Below are 25232 nucleotides of genomic sequence, written 5' to 3' on the forward strand. Positions count from 1 at the left end.
TTGACCACCTTTAAGTGGATCCCACTGTCTAGTGACATACTATTAATAAAAGGTTACAAATGAACTTTCCATCAAAGTAGATATTTTGTTAGTGGGATTATTATTTGTTTTTATTTATCACAGATATACAAATCTAGTTATTCTAGAGGCATAATAACCAAACAAAAAATACAAATTTACATTTGAAAGCAGTTATAATTCTATTTCTGCCACTATTCTTTGTACAATTACAGTCCCAACATCAATCATTGTTAACTGGAGGCTAACAATGGAGCTAGCACTGTGAAACTGAAAAGGAGCAACATTTCCTGCACTGACTATATTCACAGGTATAGAGAAAGTAAAACAATGACATATTCAAATGAACATATCCTCTCAGGAATTGACAACCTGCTATGCTTCACTACTTGTCACTCTCTGGATAAATATACTCTGTTCTATGTTTTGTAATAAGAATTCCCCATGCAACTGTCTGCCCTCTAACTCTACAAAAGGTATAATGATAAATTTCTTCAATGAGTTAAGATATAGAATACACTTATCAAAATGCCTTAGGCTTGCTCAGTGAGCTCACACTATACCTTGTTTCTTGATTCCATCATGTGAGTAACCCCCAGATTCTTTGTATGTCACCCTCTGTGAAATATATTTCAGATCTTCCTGTGATTTTATTTTCTTATAATATTTATACTGATACTTGTCTACAAATTATAAGGACAATTAAGTCAGGTATTTAACAAAGGAATATGTAGCCCTTTTGTAGTAATGAACTTGTAGTTTCTGTGAAAGCTGATGGGCTGAAAATTTTGTTTGATGTTTTCAGACCAAAGTAGCTGAATATGAATTAGAATGTTGTGTGTCATAAGGTCTAGAACACTCTATAATAAGCAGTCATATTCTGTTCTTTGCAATTTATGTTCTCCCAATTTAGGAAAACTTTAGAGAACCTTCAGAAAATGCCTAGAAAATATTTATGCTCAAATTAGGTAAATTTCAAAATAGATTACTTCTGTAAGAAAAAGGGAAAACTCTCAGGTGAAATTGGGAAACACATATGTATATGGATATATAGTCACATATATTGTATATTGTATTTCTCTATATATAGACACAGATGTAGATATAGTCATAGATATATGTAGAATGAGAGAGAGAAAAAGCGTTTGGGATTTGGGTACTGTAGATGGTAAATAGTGCCTCATGCATACTACTAAATGCTCTATATCTGAGTGATGTTTCATCCCACAAATTACCATCAATTATTATTCATTGACAGATTAAGTAAATAAGTAAAGTACCTTAAGCAATACAAAGTTTATCTGTAAGGAACATTGTTTAATAATTTTTACTAAAGTGAAGATAAGGTAATCTTGATTAAATTTTCTCACAGGCAATTTCTTTATTTATTTTCATTAGAATTCAAATTATATATAGCTTAAAACTATTTTCACTATTTGCATTAAATCATTAAATATATGGCCTCCTATTATATTGTACTGTTATCAATGTAGGCTAAAATGTAGTGAGGTGATTTTTTAAAAGAAAGAGATAACATGCATAATAAAACTAATAAAACACTAATAATTTTTATATAAAAACATTTCCTTGGATTTCCAGACAGTCTTGGTCTAAGTATTCTTTATTTAGGTTCTCTTTGTTTTGTTTTAATTTACCAATGAATGTGATATTTATTCTGTTAATTTGTATTTTATCTTTAATATTTTGCCTAAAATTATAAATGCAGCTTACCTATAAAACCAATAACAGTAGAGTTTGACAATTATAATCTGTTCTCTAGTGCAAAACTAAATGGCTTCCATTTAGTTCTTGGACTGGCCTGATATCTCAGTGGGCAAAAGCATTTGCCAAACCTAAAAATTTTAATTCAATGCTCAGTATATGTACAATGGAAGGAAAGAACTCACTTCTACAAGTTGTCACACACACAAAGAAAAAATATATATACATATTTGTAAAATAATTCATTACAATACATATATGCATTACAATTAAAGATACATATTACTTCTTCCACTTACAAATTTTCATTCTAAATTAGGCCATTTTTGTCCCCTGCTCATTGTTAACTATTTGTCGAGTGATGGTAAGAATAACACCTTGGCAAGAGCAGTCAGAGGGTCTTTAGTTTTAGAACTCCAGAGCCTGCACAAAGCTGGGCAAGTCTTTAATTTCAGCACTCAGGAGGCAGAGGCAGGTGAACCTCTGTAATTTAGAAGCCAGCCTTGTCTACATAGTAAGTTCCTGTCGGGGACCGAATATCGGGTCCCAGGTTCTGGCCAACATAAACAACAGTGGCGCCAGGAAACTCCGGCCTACTATTATTGTATTGTTAATGTCGGCAGGGATACTTTTGTTTACCATGGCCTCAAGATAATATGCCTCCTTATTTGCATAGCTATGCACCTAAGCATCTGTATAGGCCTGCACCTGGGCAGGGAGATCAGAGGTATGTGAGTAACTTGCAGATGGAAGGTTAGGGTGAGGGGCAAGCGGCCAGAGCAGGAGAGAGAGGGAACAAAGAGAGAAATGGTTGCCTCGTAGTATTAGCAGGATGGTTAAGAGACACCAGAAAAATGGCTAATAAAGAAATGGCTCTAGTTCCACAACATGGAACTGAGAGTTCTCTGAAGATGACAAGATGCCTGTGTTTGGTCTTTATCGCCGTTGGGTTCCTCGAAGCTTCCAGGTCCACACACCCCCACTCAGGTAGAACCTCATGGTCTAAGGCTGAGACATGCTGGGCCACGACAAGTTCCAAAACAGCTAAGGTAGATAGAAAAAAACATGTCTCAAAAAACAAAGGACAACTGATGGGGAATGTATTCTGTGTATGTTTATCTTATTGATTGTTGAATAAAGTACTGTTTGGCCAGTTAGGCAGCAAGTTAGACAGGACTAGGAGTCAGAGAGGATTCTGGGAAGTGTAGTAGAGAATTGGTGATCCAGGCAGGAAGTGACATAGCAAGGAGACTCATATTTAAGCAAGGACAAGCAGGAAGTGGGTCCTTTTTCCCCTTCTCACTTCCTCCAGAGGCACCATGTGAGCCACAGCAAGAGAGGGCGCCAGCGGAAGGCATCCTCTATAAGATAAGTCTTATAAAATATATAGATTTATGGTAATTAAGACTGAGCTAACAGATGAGAATCCTAGTCATTGGTCAAGCAGCATTTGTACATAATAAAAGTCTCTGTGTACTATTTGGGGCCCTAACTCAGCGGGCAGAACTCAGGTGGCTGGTGGAAACTGCCAACATGGCGGTAGGGCTTGGGCGGCTTTTGGCGGAAAGATTTATCATAACAAACAACAAAACAAACAAAAAAATCAGAGCCTGAGGGAAGGAGGTTCATGAGATCAAGGACAGTATATACTACCTAGTAAATACAAGAATATTTGAAATACAGACTGAGATCCAGTTTTAGTTATTTTTCTATTAATGTGATAAGACTCCATGAGTAAAATAACTTAAAAATGAAAATGTTTTTTTAATTGAAGATATATTCTCTTCTCATACAATATATCATGATTATATTTTCTCCTCCCTCTACTCCTCCTAATACTTCCCCATCTCTCTTCCCCTGTGGATCCATACTCTCTCTCTCATTAGAAAAGAACAGGCTTCTTAGAGATAACAACCAAACATGACAAAATATAATAAGATGAAGCAAAAACTATCGTATCACACTTGGAATTGGCAACATAACAGGAGGAACAGAGTCCCAAGAGCAGGCAAAAGAGTCAAAAAACCACTTATTTTCACAGTCAGAATTCCTGTAAACATACTAAATTAATAGCTGTAAGGCAGACAGCATGTTACAGATTCCTATAGGCTTGCTTCAGTCTGTGAGCTCATATGTGTCTTGATTAGTTGATTCAAAGGGCCTTGTTTTCCTAGTGTACACTGTTTCCTCCAGTTCTTACACTCTATCTTCTCCTTGGGATCTCTGAGCTTAGATTGGAAGGATTTGATGGAGATTTCTCATTTAGACTCATTCTCCATGTAATTTCTGGCTGTTGGTCTCTACAGCTTTTTCCTTCTGCTGCCAGAGGAAGTTTCTCTGATGATGACTAAATAAGGCAATAATCTATGAGTATAGTAGAAAATCATTATGAATCATTTTATTAATTTTCAGACCATTAATTTTTTAGACTCCTGGGAGTGAGAATGAGTGGGCCTCTGACTCTTGTGCCTGCTCCTGAGACTCTTTTCCTCCTGTAGGGTTTCTGTGTCTAACTTTGGCATGATCACTTTTGCTCCATCTTATTATATTTTCTTATGTCATTTTGGCTGTTATCTCCTAGAAGTATGTTCTTTTCCATAGAGAGACCAAAAGGGAGTGGATCCAGAAGAGGCTATAGGGAAGAACTGGGTGGAGTAGATGGAGGATATATTGTATGAGAAAAGAATCTATTTTCAATAAAATGAAATGAAACAAAATAAAAATATAGTCAATTAACCTTTCTGTGTCTGCCATTGTCATCTGGTTAACCTACCTGTCTCTTCACAATCCTCACTCTTTGTCTTTATCCTTGCTCCAATTTGGGGGCAGGTAATTATTTTTGTTGTTTGTTCAAGGGAAGACTTTCAATCAGCCTTCATGAGAATACTGTAAAACATACAAAACTGGCTTCTTTGGGCTGACAAAGTCAGAGGTATCAGTACTAACTGTCCCCAGTGTTTGGTGTCTCTGTTAAGGAAGCACATCATGGCTTTGACTGAGCAAACTCTTCATTTAATGACCAAGAAACAGAAGAGGGGGAAAAAGGAGTCATGGTCAAACAATCCCCTTTAAAAACAGTCTTCAGTTCTTCCATGTTTCCTAATAATAGACAAGGTTCCATACATCTGTATGCAGATTAACTTGAGCATTCTGTGTCTGTTCTCAATCATACTATCTGCCTAAATACAATTTTTGTTCTACAACCACAATTCAATATCCATGTTTTTACCAGTTAACTCATGGTCTTAATGAGACCATTACAGAGTTTCTGACCTCAACTTCTACTTGGGAATGAAATAGTATACTTACCTTGAGTATATAATAAAATAAATTAGATATCACAGACATACTCAAATCTTTAAATACACTGTGGCATACAGGACAAATTTAATTTAACATTTTAATTGATATACAAAATTACAGAAATTGATTGCATATATTAAAATAATACCATGTATTAGTTTGACAAATATATGTTCTGCATAATATTTAAATAAAATTTAGCTTATTTATCTTCTCAAGCATATTTTACAATAGAATATATTAAAAATACTTTCTAGTTTTTCAAAATGCACAATGCATTGTTCTTTTACTGTAGGGGAGCACCCCACAATGTCTTGCTGCTATCTGAAAACAACTGGCTACCCACCAATCACCTTCCCTCTGATCCTACATACCAAGACTCTCCTATTATATGCTACTGTCAATATCCAGAAAAAACAGAATTTTTAGATCTCTTCTATGAGTGAAATTATGTAATGAATGTCTTTCTGTCTGACTTTTTCATTTGCTATAATTTTCTAATTCCTGCCATTGTTTTCACAATTGACAGGGTATCAGTGTCATCTCATTGCTGAATAATATACATACTTACGCTACATTTTCTTTATTCATCCAGTGATGGAAACTGGGGATCTTTTCCTTTTGTGGCAACTATTCACCACATCACATGAGGAAAAAAGGATAACATTCTTCATGCTGACTTTATTGTCTTTAATGCATACTTAATAGTGAGATTAATAGATCACATGGCAGTTCTAATTTTATATTTTGCAGACATCTCCATACTGTTTTCCAAAATTACTGTACTACTTTGAAGTCCCATAGATACTATGCAAAGTTTCCCTATGTTAAAGAGAGACTCCTCATAGAAGTTTGTGACTTAAAGAACATAAAATAGTAGTGTCATCACTGAAGATAAAATTCAATTGAAAAATGTATCATTACCCCCTAGGATTCCATATTCAGGAAAAAAAGTAAGTTTCATGGTGTATTTCTATGTCTTTTTTTTTTGGAATAAAGTTGCCATTTTTAGTCATTCTGATAAATAAATTGAAAAATCAAATTGATATAATACTTTTTGAATCAATAAACATGTTCCTCAGAATCTGGCCAAAATATGTAGAGAGAGACAAAATTTTTATTGTAGAATAGTTTATAGTAGCAAAGTTTAGAAAATAGTAGAAAGTGGATGAAAGGACTGGTATATAGTTATGTGGCTCGTAGATCATTTCTATTTTTTTGTTTGTTTGTTTTTTTGAGACAGGGTTTCTCTGTGTAGCTTTGGAGCCTCTCTGGACACTCACTCTGGAGACCAGGCTGAGCCTCAAACTCACAGAGATCCACCTGCCTCTGCCTCCCGAGGGCTGGGATTAAAGGTGTGTGCCACCAACACCCAGCTTAGATTATTTATATTTTATGTGATCCAAATAGTATGCAGAGATGTGCAGAATAAGACCTGACATGTGGTGTGTGTGTGTGTGTGTGTGTGTGTGTGTGTGTGTGTGTGTGTGTGTGTGTTTACATAAGCATGGGAAAAGGTACCAAGAGCTGATTTTCTGGGAAATATAAGTGAAGAGAAAAGATATGTAGAAAATACAATGAGTAGGAAAGTTGAATGTAATTTGATGAGTAAGGAACTTCATAGGATATATATTTAATCCCACCAGTTTGTGTGTATCTATGTTGTGTTTGCTGGGAAATAAATATGCATAGATCCATTTACACCGGTGAGTTTGGCTGCTGTTGGAATGCATTACTTAAGAAATAGACATGACAGGTGTGGTGGCACATAGCCTTAAGCCTAGCACCCAGGAAACAGAGACAGGTAGATCTCCATGAGTTTCAGGCCAGCCTGGTCTACACAGAGTTCAAGGACAGCCAGGGCTACTTAGAGAGACCTATCACACACACACACACACACACACACACACACACACACACACACACACACACACAGAGAGAGAGAGAGAGAGAGAGAGAGAGAGAGAGAGAGAGAGAGAGAAAGAAATAATAAAACAAAAATAAAAAGAGAAAGAGAAGAGAAAGACTTAGCTTTTCCTTTCCATTGTTCTAGCATTCATTATTGCCCCCCATGAAAGCCAAGAAATAAATGATAGAAATAACATTAAAGTCCCTCTTAGGTCCTGAGTGTTAGTGGACATCTTTAATCCCAGTACTGAGGAGGCAGGTGGATCTCTATTAGGCCAGCCTAGTCTACAGAGTGAGGTGGAAGACATCCAGGGCCACACAGAAAAAAAAAAATTCTGTCTCAAATATGTCTCTGAATATGTCTAGGCGCCTTAACCAAATACTGTCTCTGTGTGGCAGAAGTAGCACTCTGCATGACATTTGCTATTTATCTATAGAATTTAGTGATTCTCATCCTCATTCATTAATGCTCATGTCGAACCATACAGTTTCTAAAAGTGCACTGTTAGAAGAGCCACAAGGCATGGCTCCTGCCCTAGTGTATGAGCAGATTCAGGCCCATGTGATGACCGATACCCAGGGGACAACACTTGCCATGCTACAGGTTGATGATTCAAGCTGGGTTTAAGGCCTTGCAAAACAAAAGAATGGGTCTTAGTTACTATTTGAATGGAGCAAATAGCTTGAAGCTTTGTTTCTTGTTTGGTAGTATGGTTTATAATGAATTCAATTTTGATTTATTGGTATAATTGGAATATCAGGAATATAATTTATTTTAAAAGAAAGGCCACATTCAAGATTTCCAGAGAATATACTGTCTTGTTCTTTAAATATGTGCTTCTTGTTCTTGGAATATCTAAGTGTTGTTGTTCGTGAAATATGTAAGATTTGACATAATGTACCAATTCCTTTGTATGAAGAAATATAATCTTTCTACAAAGTAAAATTTTATGTGAGTCCAATATACTATCGACACAGGATAACAAAATAAACATGTAGACAGATATCTTGTCTTAAAATCAGCTGTTATTTTTCTAACCCTTGCATGTGTAAATTTCTACATTTGTAATCTCTTAGTTGGATAATTTAATGTCATGGCATGACTTAACTTCATCACTAAATAGCAACTGTCATAAAGAACCCTACCTTTTTCTACTAAATGTGGCTGCTTCTTTCATTTGTCAGCAAGCACATTGTGTTGCAATGTATCTGGGTGTGGGTTTTAAATCTCATCCCATTCCATTTTTAAAAACAACATATATTTGTTAAAAGTAATGAAAAGCACACACTATATATTTGTTCATTATATTTTTAAATACCTTCTTAAAATTCTTGTACTGAAGGTTAATTTGTAAAAGGATAATTTTCTGGCCATGGAATATTGAGTTGCCTGCAATCTCACTCTCAAAAGAACTTGAACTTTGTTAATGTGGTGTATTGCTGTCATCTTAAAATTTTCAATAACTTTCTGTTAGAATTTTTATATTTTTAATAAAATCTACTAGAAACATATACTATGGAGTTATCCTATAGAGCAGCAGCAGTATAACACACACACACACACACACACACACACACACACACACACACACACACACACACACACACAGAGCAGGTATGGGATGCTATGCAGGTGACTCAATTGATGGGGCAGCAAGATGCATATAGACATGAATCAACAATGTGGCATCTTTTGTGTCTCCAACATGGTTAATCCATAAATGGGTCCAGGTTAGTAATAGAAACAGTTGCCCCATAAGCAGGGGCAACAATAGCAGTCACAAGAAAAGCTAAAGGTGCCTATAGGACAGCACTCATAGTGAGAAGCCTACTTACCAATAAACCACAGTATCAGCACAAATATTAGATCTCTCATCTTTGTGCCATGGCTGTGCTGGCAACACTCAGGTAAACCATTACAAAAGTAAAAAAAATTTAATGCAAATTGAAACAGTCACCACTAGAAATTTTCATGTCCAGTTTTGAAATTTTCTGAAACAGCACCAAACAAATATCCACAAAGTTAGAAAAGCAAGATAATTTTAAAGCATATCAGACTTTATAGAAAATACCATTCTCAGATGAAGCTTCAGATGAACAACTTACTGACAGGAACTGCAATTTGGGTTTAACTTTTCCCATGAACAGAAAATAATAGCATTCATAAATAGATATTTAGAATGGTAAAACAAATTCCTGCAACTACCTCTGGCTTCCTTCGTAACCTTGATAGGTTACAGGAAATGCCAGAGAGAACATTAAAATGCCATTGCATACATTAGCATTAAATTCCACGTAAAGGCAATAGAAGTGATGCAGTGGTAGAATTTTTCCATGTGTTGACTGCTCTGATAAATACATGAACCTACATATGTAATAAAATTTCATGGACCTAGGTGAACAAGCACACAAACGTGGTCGGTGTACTGAATTTATGTCCATTTCTGGTCATGTATTTATGTTTCTTATATTGGTTTGAAGACAGCATTACTAAGGAAGCTGAGTGAAGAATGCTTGGACTCCCTGCTTGTTGGCACCTCTATGTAACTGTAGCCATCTCAAAATACAAAGTGCAATTAAAAATTCCAACTCAGACAAGCATGAGACTGATTTCTATGGTGTTAAGTTTTAATAAAAATTATTCAGTATGAATCATCAACAACAGATGTACCAAAATTTACATTGTAAAGTGATGTATTAAAAATCCATCCTAGTTGTTCTCACAGCCTAGGAAACATTTTTAATAGCTCCAGGAACAGTTGTTATCAACCAAAAAAATCTTTCTTTTCAAAATTAAAAAACTACCGAAGTGCATTTGTGATCTTGCATTAGCCAAGAGCAACTGATGTCACTGTAACTGTTATCCTTGAGACTGAACTAAAAATTGTATAAATTATGCTAGCCTAATAAACAGTTTGCAAAAGAGCACTAAAATTATTCAACCAAGATTAACTTATAATTATTCATTGTATGTCGTATCACTGTGACACTATCATTTTTGTAGTTTGCAAGGTTTTAAGTTATTCATCTGTTACTATTTCCTTATTTTATTAGTAATAAAATAGTGTAAAAGAAAAGTCTTCATATTTTATTATCTTTAGCATGTTTCTCTTGGGTTTGAACTAATGTCCCACCATTTGGATTTTGTAGTTGTCCCCATAAATAATTAAGGAGGTGGACAAACTTTGAAACGCACTTGAATGTAAGATGGTCATTGTGGCTCACACTTATACTGAGCACTGTGTTATATAGCAAGACCCGTCTCAGAATAACAAAACATACAAACAAGGTGCTTAAAATTTTTGCAAGGGAAAACATAGTTAACAAGCTTTCTTTTCTGTAAAATTGATGAGATCAAAATAAAATTTTGAAATGACATCAGATATTTGCAAGTCATAATTAACACAAGCCAGCTTTGGGTTTTATTTTTTAGAATGCCATCCAAGTTATGACTGTATTTCCAAAACATGTTTGTTTTTCATTTATTAACCACAGGAATGCTAATAAGCCCGTCAATCTATGTTCATAAAACCTGAAGTATATAGTATTGACGAAAGTTCCTATATTGGGATGCATATGCTTTGCCCCAGCTGCTGCATGTCACAGACTGCATACACAATTACTAGAGAAATGTGATTGCCTTGAAATGTTAAATGAAACTCATCACTTATTCTTAACAGTGTTATTATGACACTTGAACAGTTTTTCCAACTGGAATTTTAATTTTATAAAACAGAAAACTTAATGCTGACTGGGAGTGCATGAACTAAAAGTGATGCTATTTCTGTTGTATCTTAATGGACCAGATTTGAACATCATTGAGTCATTTGCTTAGTATAAAGTAGGAAGTTATGTATTGTAATTGTCCAGTGCTTCAGTGGCTAAGTTGCACTTGTTTTTCCTTTTATTATCCTATTGGCTCAGTTCATTTTCTTTCCTCTCATGTTTCAGAATGATTCTTGGGGAAAGCAATATTCCTACGCACTCTTCAAAGCTATGAGTCACATGTTGTGCATTGGCTATGGTGCCCAAGCGCCCGTCAGCATGTCTGACCTCTGGATTACCATGCTAAGTATGATTGTTGGAGCCACCTGCTATGCAATGTTTGTTGGCCATGCCACAGCTTTGATTCAGTCTTTGGATTCTTCAAGGAGGCAGTATCAAGAAAAGGTATGTGGTTTTCTCTCTCATATCTTCAACCAGCTTCTTCAGAAAAAAAAATTGAATTGTGTTCAAGCTACAAAATAATATCCCTCCCTCAAACCTGTGAGGAGCTGAAATATTTAAAGGAAACATAATCTGTTTTGATATTTTCAGATTCCCATCAAGATAATTTGAAGAGAATTTGTTTTTTTTTCTGTCTTGAATTATATATATATATATATATATATATATATGTGTGTGTGTGGTGTGTGTGTGTGTGTGTGTGTGTGTGTGTGTGTGTGTGTGTACCTGGTGACATAGCTCAGGTAGTTGAGTGTGTGCCTGTTGTGCAGCAATCCTATCTTTAATCCCCAGTATGGCATATACCAGGCATGGTGCAATTAAGTTGACAACATTTGAGTGTTGGAGTCATGAAAATTAGGAATTCAAGGTGTCATGCTTGGCCATATAGTGGGCTTGAGGTTAGCCTAGTCTAAAATTTTTAGATATATAAATTTTCATTCCTTAAAATATAGTTATGTCTCCAAAATGTATAAAGAAGATAGACAAGGTTGTTCCATAGTTTGTGTTCTGTATTCCAAGAGTTAAAATTCAATTACTGAAATAACAATATAATATTAATCCCTCACTAATTCCTGCTAGAAGAAATGAAAACCTGCAGAAAAGGACAGACAACCATTGCCCTTCTGTCTATCTGTGTCTTTCTGTATGTTATGATAGTAATATACATTGTAATCCACACACTAACTAACTAATCATAGGCTGCTCTTATCTCTACAAAACTCATCACATTTCCCAGAGTTTTTGTTTGTTTGTATCTTTGTTTTTGTTTTTGTTTTTGAGACAAAGTTCCATCTCATGAAATGGGCCTTACGTAAAATTATATATTGGTTGGTTACTCTCACAGGTTTTGTGCCACCATTGCTCTAGCATATTTTGCAGGTAGTACACCATTGTATATAAAGAGTTTCTGGCTGGCTTGGGGGTTATACTCCTCTTTTGACAGTATGTAGAGTACCTTCCTGTAACAAAGTCATTGGGACGAGGTGTTTGCATCTTGACAAAGAACATTTCTGAAAGCCTTAATGCTTAAGGGCTTATAGAATAAGTGTTACAGTTACCAGGGCAGATTCAATTATTTCAAAACAGATCAATGTCACTCCAGTTATTGCTATATATACTGGAAGTCTTTGATGCCGGCTAAACAACAAGTCTTTGCCATTATAATCCTGTAATGGAAGAAAGGAAAAGATGTGTGATTTTGCTCAAATATAACTACAATATCACCAACAAACATAATCAGGATGTTGATACTTTTTTGATGAAATCATGAAAGGTAAACTGTCAAGATTGCCTTGAGGTTTATTTTTAAGAAAAAATTAATTGTAAAGAACAGATAGAACAGTAAAGGAGAAGAGACCATACAAAGCTGTTTGACTGAAAATCCTATACAAATTGAGTGCAGGCTTATTTTATGGCTATATAAGGCTATAACATCATATTGTGGTTTTTGTTCCTATACTGTATATTTTCCCTTGTTGCTTTAAATAAAAATGTTGAGTTTTTTATCACTTTGTCTGCTGCTACATGTTTTTATTTTGTTCATGTAAATGTTTTACTTACATATTATAAATATATTTACATATTTACATGTTATACTTACACATTTATTACATATTTTAAATAATATATAATGTTAATAATAAATAATAACATATAATATTTAAATAGATATTTCCTTAAAAACAAATAAATCTTCATGATTACATTTTTAGCCAAATGAAATTGTGTGTGTGTGTGTGTGTGTGTGTGTGTGTGTGTGTTTAGACAGGGCTACCCTCTGTAGAGGCTGGCCTTAAATTCACAAAAAAATACTGCCTTAACATTCTGAGTATTGTGTATCAATTTTGTTGTATAAAATTAGACTTTATGTAGTATCAATTAGTCAAGAACAGGGAATTAAAAAACTTATTCCAAGGAACAAAATGTTCAAATTTTATACATCTTGAAGACTTTATATAATTTCTTTTGTGTAATTAATGTAAAAAAGTGTAATTAGTGTAAAAAAACTTCAATTTTCAAGTAGGTATAAAATTATGTATTTTTAATCATCCTAATATTTATAATTTATCTGAATTATTGGTAGCACTGAGATAAAAGGTTGGTAATCAAAGCTGCTCTGCTATTCAACCTATTCACATCTCATTCTAAAGCAAAGTAACTTTTTGTTAATTTACAATAAAGTAACTAGAGAGTCGTTGGTTTACCCAGGGAAGAGAACATCAGTTGTCTATCCAGTAACAAAAGGTCAGCCTGAAATGCATACACATGTAACAGTATTATACAAATTGAGCAGGTTATATTTAAGAATATATGTGTATACATATGTTCACATATATAATGTATACATATAACAATAGTTAATGAAAATTGGCCACAAATTTGAAATAGAACAAAGAAGGGTATATGAGAGAATATGGAGAGGTGAAAGGGGAGGGAGAAATGATGTAATTATAACTTCACAATAAAAGAAAAACAACATAAAATAAAGTAATTGTGACTTTGCACGTGCTTTTGATAATATGCCTATTGAGAGGAATTTAGTTGAAAAAAATAGTGCAGGCTCAGCTTTTAAAATCCTAAGTCTCTTTTAGCCAAATCTCTTTTCCAAGCAGCAAACCATTATTTTCTCTTTAAAATAATCATAGATTTCCCCCTGCCACATCCTCCACTCTGCCTACTCTCTTGCTGTAGACATCCTGAGATGTACCTAGGTTTTAATTCTATTTGACAACTCTAGGGCTCCCTCCAGATCATGCCAAACTTTAATACACCCTCTGTATCCAAGGAAATCCTTACACTGTGATAGGAAGACCCTTTACCCCAAACACGGAAACATCAACATTGTGAATCTGAGGCTACCAAAGTTCTCATGTGAGGCAGTGAGAAAGGCATATGTATAGTGCTGTTCCCCCTTACTCTAACATATAGTTTTTTTTTTCTGGAAAAGGTGTGATTGAACTTTTCCAATGTCACTACCTTCCAAAAATTGAATTATGTTGTTTTACATGTATCTAAATGTATTGTTTCATCAATGTTTTAATTATCCATATTTATTGTATATTTAATTTATATATTTTGTAGTCTCACTCTGATGCTCAGACTGACCTGGAACGACCGAGATTAATCATTTTTCTGGTCTCAGCCTCCCTCGTACCTTGGAGTAAAAGCTAGTACTACCATATATGGGTATTTATTTATGTATCCTCCCTTTGCCTGAAGGCAGATAACATTCTAGAAAATAAGATTTTTAATCTTTTTTTCTTTATGTAATTCTGAGATTGCTCATTTATTCCCAGAATTGAAAGAAGCATTGTCAATGTGACTGCCATCAGGGTTGAGACAATTTTGTAATTACTGAGTTGATATGCAATATATTCTGCTTTGAGGCCCAATGGAACACCCTGCCTCAGGAAGATCCAAAATTTGTCTTCAAAACATTAATGATAAATAATCATCAATTCCATAATGAAACAACACTATAGAAGTAAAGAATTCATAAAATAAGCAGCAACCTTTTGTAACACTGCCCATGATCCCTTCAAATCATGTTGCTATCTAGCTAAGATGGAAAAGGAAATGTTAACATTCTCCCTTACAGATCTTCTTTATAACAAAAAAATGAATAAGTTTATCTGCTGCTATGATAGTGTCTTAGTGAGGGTTTCTACCGCTGTGAAGAGACACCATGACCATCATGGTGGGAAGCATGGTGCACACAGGCAGATATGCTGCTGGAGAAGTAGCAGAGAGTTCTACATCTAGACTGGCAGGAAGCAGAAGAGAGAGTGATAGTGGGCCTGGCTTGAGTGAAACCTCAAAGCCTCCCTCCAGTGACACATTTCCTCCAACAAGGCCATGCCTCCTAATAGTGCCACTCTTTATGAGCCTATGGGGGGCATTTTTATTCAAACCACCACGCATAATATTTCTCTTCAGAACTATTGCTTTGAAGGTATGATGCTCTTGAGCTTTGACAAATAAAGGTCAGCCACTGCTTACATGAGTTATGGCTGACACTTAATTTTGCTTAGGATCCTTATTAAGGGGCAGAAATATCACTGAGATTCATTGCTTTCAAAAATAAATCCCTTTCACTTGGTTTCTTTCATAACTGGAAAACATTTTCTTCCTTCCTTTACAAATGAGGGTGATAAGAACACGAATCCCTGTGGTTCCTTAATTAACCCAGAACATTTCCTTGAAGTTAAACTGTCTACTTTCTCTCTGGAGAACTGAATTTAATATATTCTGGTATGTTAAATTGGTTGTACTTCAAATACTCTCAGGCTGGGAATATCATAAGTCTCTGACTCTTAAGTAAGATACTTGTACAGGAAAACTGCGGTGTGCTAACCTTGTGCCAGTCATTTTTTCTCATTATTTCTTTCATTTTTTTGAGATTATAATTATATCATTCCCATCTTCTTTTTCCCTCCAAACTCTCCCATATAGTCCTCCTTGCTCTCCTTCAAATTCATGACCTTTTTCCCACTATTTTGATATTTATCCCTAAATATATAAGTTCAACATTCTCAGTCCATATGAGAACACCAACTGGGTATCTAATACCAAATAGTTAGCTGTAAAAACATATGTACAAGTAACATTATATAAAAGGGGACTGGTTTAATGTGGTTACTTGAACTGCTATGAATTGGGCTTCTGGGAGCATAGCTAGAAGAATGATATTTTGCATTCTCACCAGAATAAAAGAATATTTTATGCCGTTATACAGTCTGAAATAAGTAAAGATTTGAATCAGCCAACCTAACCAAAGAGAAAAACAGTTCATTCAGTTGCAAATTACTTATATAAGTGATTTTAGAATGCAGCATATATATATATATATATATATATATATATATATATATATATATATAAAATATACACAGTTCTCCTTTTTCTCCTTTTTCATCAATGACAGTTTCTGCTCTAGTACTCTGTATCCCATGTTAAATTTCCCCATATGTATGTTTGTATCTATAGTTGCAGAAAAACACAAAGTGGTAGATTTATCCTCATTAAGCCTTCTTCAGTACTTTGCAGTTTCTGTTTTGAAGCCCATGGCAGCTTCTTACACTAGTGCTAAGGCAGGAGTTTTGTTTTCTGTTCTATTGTTACATTTATGAATTTCTTCTAGAAATGTTTGAAATGTTTTTTGTCTTACTATATTCCACAAATTTCTCTTTTAAATATTTGATTTTAATTACTTAGGTAACTTATAGATCATAAAAACATAAAGCCACTGTAAAGTGTTTGTACACAGTAGAAGGTGGTATCTAGGTGTACAACCAATAAAAAGGAGTCCTCAGTGGAGCAGGTGTGCCCAGTCTTCCAGCCTGTAACTTGAGTTTGTCTAGTTAGATTGTGGGGTCCTTTTGGAAAGTGGCCTGACAGATGTTAATGACGTCAGTGAACAGGGCTAGACATCAGGCAATCAGAATTTTACTTTAGGAGAACAAGTCATAACAGCAAGTGAGGTATGATATAGTTCTGGACTGCAGGTTCTATGATCAAATAAAAATAAACACTTTCTTATCAAATCACTGGCACAGCTATATTAAATAAGTACTCATCATTATAAGTAGGCACCTCCACTGAATACAATCCTAGAAAAAAATATTATTTCATGAGTCAGTGGGACCAAATAGTTATCAGTGAAAAGAATACACTAAGTATCAAGATCTTCTATCTAGTAAATATGTATTTATTGAATGTTTATTTATGTGACATCTTTTACAAGAGACTGGGAAATAATGAGCAAATGGACACAGCATTGTTCCTTAGGGAATTTCTTACAGATTAGTAGATGGGGACAGAGGAGTAAGAATCACTAGTAACAAGATTCATAGGAAGCTCTACATAATGAAGTCTTTTCATTAAGAGACACTGTAAGATTTCTCATTTTATTTATGTTCAATACAATGGGATGAGAGTGTGGGGAGAGAAGAAATTGTATTTAAGAGATCTGAAGGATGAGTAGAAAGAAGAGAACATCAGTATGAAAACAGCTGCCAGGATTCACAGACAGTCAAGGAAAGTGTGACAGAATCCCAGAGAAAGATGACCTGGGAATACAGAACACCACAGTCATAAATTGAGAGACTTTGTAGAGCTCAATCACCCTACTGTAGTTTAGATTATTTAAAACACAGTACAATTCGGAAAAAGGTTTCCAGGCAACGATAAGTTCAATTAATCCAATTCCAGGTGTGCAGTAAAGTTTAAGATGTGACTATATAGAAATTCTTCTACAAAGTACATGTGACCATGAGGGTGGATTCTTTCTATAGCTAAAAGGTTTAGAATCTAGTGAGGTCTCTGATAGCCTAGAGGCCAGCAGGCCAAAGAGCACGTGTGACATCTCCCATATGGATAGGTAATGGTCTGAGGAGAGAAGAGTCTGAATAACCACTCTGGGGAAAATTGATGACATCTGGCCCCACAGACAGCAAAAAGGCCAACAGGTTGTTTAAAAACATCCACTCTCAGCTTTCTGGATGGAATGCAGAGGAGACACCCCTGCGTGATGAACATTCTTGATTCTCTTAGGGCTTCTCCGTGAGTGCAAGGACCTCTGTGTCCCCAACAACCGCACAAACTTAAGGAAGATTGCAGTAATAACTGGCATGGATATTAAATAATGAAAACACATTATACCAACTCTTCCAGGCTCTGTGTTTGTTGGGGAGCTGGAAGCTATGGTGGGCACATGCTAATTTTATACAAGGAAAAAACCCAAAAGAAGAGATGGATGACTTCATAAACCACCTTTGTGGTTCAGAAACCATGTCAGTGTGTGACTCTGCTCCAGAGGCCATCTGTGAACACAATCTCCAAGCTGGTCCTCTAGCTAGGATGCTTTCCAAATTTTTGCTGTGTTTTATATTCATTTAGTGAATTTGTGAAAACAAGCATTCTTGGGCCCCACTCCCAGAGTTTCTGCTTCATTAAGTTTGGCATATGAGTTATAGGCTTGCATTTTCCCCAAGATCCCAGATACTAGTAACCTGATTTCTGAATGTCTGAAGCTGTGCCATAGCCATGTCTCTTTTCCAGAGCATGACAATGGAATGAGATCTCATTTCTGTTCAATCTCCAGTGATGAGAACTTAGTCATCTTGTTACAGAAAAAGCCTGAGAAGCTGACAGCTCTGTGACCAGCCAACAATTCTTCCCATAGGGAACGGGCAGAGAAAATGTTAAAGTGAGAAACCAGGGTCCTCTGGCAGAGATGTAACATTGAGAAAGGGAGGCAGGAAAATGCTGGTGGTTTCCCTGGAAATCCCTGCACTGTGGAGGGGTGCTGTGTGATAAGCAGTACTCTGTGTGAGATCTCAAGCCACTCGGATTTTGTTTCATAAGAAGTGGAGAACCACTGAGGTTTTGGATGTCCTTATTCTATACGAAGATGGAAAACAGAAAATGTTAGATACACACTGCAACAGAAAAAAAGCAGACACTGCAGAGCTGAACACAGAATACGTTATCTAGGTACTTCCTATGCAGAGCTTTTCATCTATCTGGAAAGTATGTATGAATTATTGCAGGACTGTAATTTCTTTAACACACATAACATTGCTATGAAAACTGCTACACAAATTGCAGGTACTAATTACTGCATTTCGCCTGACTTTTCAGTTATGATCTAACCAAGTATTCTAAAGGCCTAACACAGGTTTTTCCTGTTCATTTTCAGTGAAAGTTTGTTTAAAATTAATATACTAAATATATAATATAAATTAAAATTATAGTCTCTGTGTCATACATGCTATTATAATTAACTTTTGTTAATCATAATTTTTCTCTCTTAAGAACACGTGAAATGAGCAAAACACTTTAAAAAAAAACCTGACAATATTGCTAGTCAAAAAATTTAAAGAGCAAATAAAATAGTGATAAATAATGCATCTATAAGCCACACTGACCTAAATTGTTTTCATTTTTATTTAATTATACCAATATTTTACTGAAATGTTACATTTTCAGATAAATTACATAAAATATCCCAAACTCACTGTTTCAGCGTTGTCAAAATAGCATACATTCCAAGATTATTCTGTTAATATTACAGTTAGTGACAGAATGTTTGAAAGTCACTTAAGCAACTCTGTGTAAAGCTCTATTACAATCCTTAGCACTGTCATACTTAGCAAAAAACATTCAGCTTCAGCAGTATGGTTTTTCAGTGATATTTAGCGAGGAATCAAGAAGTCAATGAATCATTTAAATGTTCAGATAGCTAGTGTTAGTGACTTCCTACTCCAAGCCCTACCCCTGCAGATAGCCACAAAACTGTTAAAGATTGCTACATGGAAAACAATGAAGAGTTAGAGGGGGAAAGGAGAAAAGGAAAGCTTCTGGCAAAAGACACATTTAAACGTAGTTGATAGAAAACTTCACTATTAAAACCCACCATTATTGTGCCAAGATGCCTGGCAGAATAATGTTGCCTAGTGCCAACAGGCTGCTGTTGAAGATTCCAGTTCTCATCTGTTGTCCCCCTAAATTGTGATCAGCTTATAAAACGATGTATTAGAATGAGAGTCCCACTGTTGGGGAGACAGCATATAATAGAGACAAGCTAGTCCTAAGGACAGAGAGCAAAGCTCATGGATCATGTACCTTTCAACCGATGCAACCATTCCTAATCAGCCCCAAGGAAGGCAAGCAGAATATGACTGTTATGCTACTTTCTTTTCTGGTTTATCCAAAGGTTTTATGGTTTAATTTCATTACCACTTCATTCCTGCAGATATTTTTCACACAATGTTTTTAGACGTAACAAACAAAAGAATGCCGCTGACAGTGGAAACACACTTTCAGAAGGTGTAGTATTGGGATATAACTCAGTGGCACAGCAGCTTGCCCTGAGTGCCATTCCAATTGCTAGGGGAAAAGCATGTGGTAAACATCATTAAGACATCAGAAGAATTAGTGTAGATTTGAGGGAAATTGACAGTAGGTTTGATTATATTAAAATATGTTAAGTTTACGCATGGTGAGGTACATGTATGTGTGTACACATATGTGCAGCCTTGTTAACCACTATGTGCATAAGTGAAGGCAAGTGTCTTCCTCTATGACGATCTACTTTTTGAGAAACAGGACCTATGTGTATCTTTTCTCTGGCTTTCATGTTAGGATGACAGAAAGGCATTGCAGTGACCAACTTTACGTATGGGTGCTTGGAATCTGAACTCAGGTCAAATAGTGAGCCATCTCTCCAACTCCAGTTAATTTGCTTTACATGGAAGTTTGACAGGTTAACCCCCTGACTCCCTGGCAGTTTTCCTTGTTGGAACTACTTGTTCCTAGTGAGGATTGTTAGTATTCAGGCATCAGTACTGGTCTTTTCTTTCGTGCTCTAACAGGACTCCCTCAGCTGCAGCCACTAAGAGCACCACCTGTGCACGCACATTCACTATGTTTCCTTTTAAAAGGGCCCTGGCCACCTCCTATCCCCCCTCTCTCTCTTCCCCTTCTCTCTCTCTCTCTCTCTCTTTCTCTCTCTCTCTCTCTCTCTCTCTCTCTCTCTCTCTCTCTCTCTCTCTCTCTCTCTCTCTGTGTGTGTGTGTGTGTTTCATGCCTCTCCTCTAAACCCCTCTACTTGAACCCTGTCCCATGGCGTTTTTCTCTCACATGTCACCTTTCTTAAATTATAACAAGGATGATCCATTATTCTTGCCTTATACAATACATTGGAGAAAAACTACTTTTTTAAATTTTAGAAGCACTCTTATTTACATATCAATCCCCCATTCCCTCGATCTCCCATCCTCCCATGATCCCTACCTACCCACCCCTGTGAGGCCCTCCACCGGGGACCATCAAAGTCCTTCACCTCATTTGGCGGAGGACCTAAACCCTCTTTCTTACTGTATCTGGGCTGCAATAGTATCCCTTCATAGGGAATGGGCTCCCAAAGTCCATTTGTGCTCTAGAGATAAACACTGGCTCCTTCTGTTAGAGATCCCACAGACTGCCCTGGCCTCCTAGCTGGCACCCACATTTAGAGGGCTTGGTTCAGTCCAATGCTGGTTCCCCAACTTTATGACTAGGGTCTCTGTGTTCTCACTAGGTCAGGTCAACTGTTTCTGCAGGTTTCTCCAGACTGTTTTGGCTCCTTTGCTCATCCCTCCTCCCTCTCCAAAACTGGTTTCCAGGAGTATGGCTCAGTGTTTAGCTGTGGGTGCCTGTTTAATTAAAAAAAAAATACAAAATGTGTTATTTCTCCCTTTTTATAAGTAATTCAGATGACTTGGATACAAACTTCAAGAAATTGATGGAATGTGTATGTAATTACTACAAAAATCATTTGTATTGGCATTCTGTATAAGCACACATAAAATAACACATTGTTATATCTTATAAATGTTGTAAAAATGATTTACATTTCAGCCCTATTTTCCATACCATCTAAAATCTAAATCTACATGATGCTAAAGAATCAAGAATTTAAAACCTATTATTTTGGAAATGAGTATGTATGAAGCTTGGTAGAATAGCAACATTGTTCCATTTGAAATGCTAAATTAGCTATCTGTTAATTAGTGCTGCACAGATCACATTAACACAAATGTGGTTTTAGCTTAAAAGTTTTCAGATTAAGGATTTTAAGTAATTCTAACAATTCTGAGAAGCAGACAATGTTTCTGTTCAGATATTCTCATGCTTGTCTTCAAGTCACAATTTAGAGATTAAGTACTTGAGATCAAGAGATATTAAATTGTATTCCACACCCACATAACTAACAACCTGAGTGAAAATGGTGTTAAATACAGTTTTATACTCTAGGCCAGTGTACTTGAAAAAATGACTGAGTTTGATCTTCAGAAGTCTTTTGTAAATCAGATATTTTTTTATCATCTTAAAAAAACACAATCTAGTACCCTAATGGGCAAGGTGGAATTATTATCCCAACATTTTCCATCTGTGCAGACAATTTTGATACTGAAAGGTCAAATATTTGATGAGTAGGATAATCAGATTCTTACATAGTTAGCCACTACATTAGGTAAGCTGGGGTATAAGGTAAGGGAGAATATTAGAAGTTGAGCATGGCTAAAACTAAGCAATGTTTACCTTGAAAACTTCAGCTTTGTCAGTGATGCTTAGATGCTTTCAGCTATGTGTTTTCACTTTAGAGTAGTAAATGTACGGGTTATTTTGATTCAAAATAGCATACCACAAGCTTCGCATTGCCTTCCTTTGGGGCCATTTGCTATAATAGAGGCATTGTTGAGGTATCTATTGTATTATAGCCATCCAGCAGACCTTCACACGTAATTTTTATTTTCTTGAATAGAAAAGATTTGCATTTACATGGAGCTTTCAAAGTACCTCATACTTTACAAAACTTTAAGAATTCTCCCCAAAATTTCGGAAAGAGTTCATTTATGAATTTAAATGGTGGAGAAATTGAAGGATAAGTGTATTATAAAATTTTTCCAGGCCACAAAGCATTTTTTATTTTAGAAAATAGTTATAATAATAAATTCCATGTAGTTTCTACGGCAAGTTCTTATGGATTTTTCAGCAGTGTAAATTCTCTATTACAAATGGGGCAACTTAGAAATACTACTTGGATTTATAAAATAAAAAGAAGAGTTCTGTATATATTGCTATTAATATATTGGTGAAAAATTGGTACTCTTACATTGTCTGGAAATGATCCATGTTGTTTTAAATGGATACACATGAGTAGTGTTCACGGTGTGTTGTGGAATTAAAACCTAATTGGATATTTTAAAAATATATACTCATATTTTAAAATTAAAATATCAAATTATTTCAGGTAATTAGTGTAAAATTCAAATTCAAAGGAGAGGTGGTGACAGTAAGACATTCCAAAATTATCAGAACACAGTCATAGCAACAAATTGCCAGAAGGACTAAATAATAACTTAGTTGAATTTTTTAGAAATATTATTAGAATACTTGTTCTCTTGACTCTATTGTAGTTGAAAGTGGACACTCTTTGTCCATGGACTATAAGACATTGATCTCTGCCTGTTTCTTCATAAAAGCATGGAAACCAGTCATGCAGTCTCTGAAAAAATTGTTTTTCATGTCCATCAATAGATTTAATCTTTTTATCTGATAGCAGGAAGATCTTGTTTGGTTTATCTTACGTATTTCTATTAATTTTGAGGGCTTCTAGAATTTTTCCGAAAAACTTATTTTCAAAAGCATCTGATTTAATAGGACATATACTTTATTAAAATACCAAATGAAAAATGCTTTCACTTCAGTAAATACCAATCTTATTTTTATGAGTGAGATCCTTACATGACTTAATATTAAGAAATCAGAAGCATTCACCCACAACTAATCACCGAACTGAACTGGACCCAGATGCAGAAAAGGACGAGTGAAGAGCACAGGGGTCCAGACCAGGCTGGTGAGACCCACAGAAACAGCTGAACTCAACATCCGGGAACTCTTGCTCCCCAACTGATAGCTGGAATACCAGTTCCTGGCACTGATCCAGACCCAGGAACATGGGTTTCTGTGAGGAAACCTCAGAAATCTACAAGACCTCCTGTAGAAGTTCAGTGCTTATCCCTAGCATAGGTGTGGTCTTTGGGAGCCCATTCCACATAGAGGAATACTCCCTGAGCCAAGACACACAGGGGTGGGCCTAGGCCCTATCCCAAAGGATACAATAGACACTGATGACACCCTATGGAAGGCCTCATCATCCAGGGGGAGCAGAAAGGATATGTGATAGATAGGGTTTTAGTTGGGGGGGGCGGTAGGGGAGGACAGGTGGGAGAAGGGAACTGGGATTGTCATGTAAAACAATCCTCTTTGTAATTCAAATAAAAAAGTTGGAAAAAAAGAAATTTGAAAAAAAAAAAGAAAGAAATCAAATAAGCAAAGTTGCTTTGCTCCCTAGGAGAGGGCTTTGTGACTTTATAACAACTCTCCACTAGAGGAAAACATTCTATGATTCAGGATGATTCAAGACAGCTGTTAATAGTGACTGTGGTCACAGCACATTCATATATTGTGCTGTTTCTCTGGAAAAGGAAATAACATTTAATAGTGTTCTCATTTTAAATAGAGTAAAGGAACTAATCTTACGTTATACAAGCAGCAATCTATCTTATTCTCCTTGTCCCAAGAAACCTGAATGTAAAAATATGCATAAAAGATTTGCTTATGATGTATTACCACTGTGGTAGTCAGCTCTCCATCACTGCAATAAATTCATGAGATCTTTATCGTGTACATAGATGAAGTTATTTGGTTCATGACTATAGCTCTGGTTTTAGAAGTTCTGAGTCATGGTCACTCAGATTCTTTGACTTTAGGCCTGTGGAGAGATAGCAAAATCTCTGTCAAATGTGTAGTAGAGAAAGAAGGGCAGCAATCAAAGACCTTATGGCCACGAAATAAAGAAGAGAGCCCAATGTCCCCTTCCACATTTCTGGAGTAAGTCTAAAATGACTAAAAGTCTCCTGCCACGCTCCACCTCTTCAAGGTATCCCACCGTTCAAAACCTCCCTTTGGTGGGTACAAGTCTTTAATGTTGGCATTTGTGGGAGCAGTCAATATCCATAATGTAATAGCCACAATATATTCTGCATATATATTTATATCAGATATAGAAAACTTTGAGATATTTATGACAATCAAAAGATGCATCATTATATTAAATTAATTGTGGTTATTAAAGTTTATTCATTCTTTATTTCTTTATTATGATTTTGACTTACCTAAATAGATGACTGAAACAAAACTTAGCATAAGTCTCACTTTAAGAAAACAAAAGAGTGTTTCTTCTGTGTATAGCTAGGCAACCTCAGGAAGTGAAAGAGTGCCAAGTAATGTTTCAGATAAAAGAGGATGATGCTATTTTAAAAAAGGAGGAAAACCATGGAGGATTTTTTTAGTGTGAATGGATTCATGGTTAAATGTACAGGGAACTACCTCTTACATGACATTGGGAGAAGTTTGTTTAATCTCCCAGTAAGGGCTGGAGAATGTGTTCTGATATTGCCGGGTTCCAACCCCAGTTTCAATTTCAGATGGCATACACTACTGCT

General features: G+C 35.7%; 1 protein-coding gene across 1 annotated transcript in view; it reads left to right on the forward strand.

Annotated features, from left to right (window-relative positions):
* Positions 1 to 25232, forward strand: part of Hcn1 (hyperpolarization activated cyclic nucleotide gated potassium channel 1) — a 372838-nt gene that overhangs the window by 267739 nt on the left and 79867 nt on the right. The window contains exon 4 of the mRNA XM_027401418.2: positions 10903 to 11121. Within this exon, the coding sequence (XP_027257219.2) occupies positions 10903 to 11121 (219 nt within the window). The remainder of the gene's footprint in view (positions 1 to 10902; positions 11122 to 25232) is intronic.

The sequence above is a fragment of the Cricetulus griseus genome, chromosome 2 (assembly GCF_003668045.3).
Source record: "Cricetulus griseus strain 17A/GY chromosome 2, alternate assembly CriGri-PICRH-1.0, whole genome shotgun sequence".
Classification (NCBI taxonomy): Eukaryota; Metazoa; Chordata; class Mammalia; order Rodentia; family Cricetidae; genus Cricetulus; species Cricetulus griseus.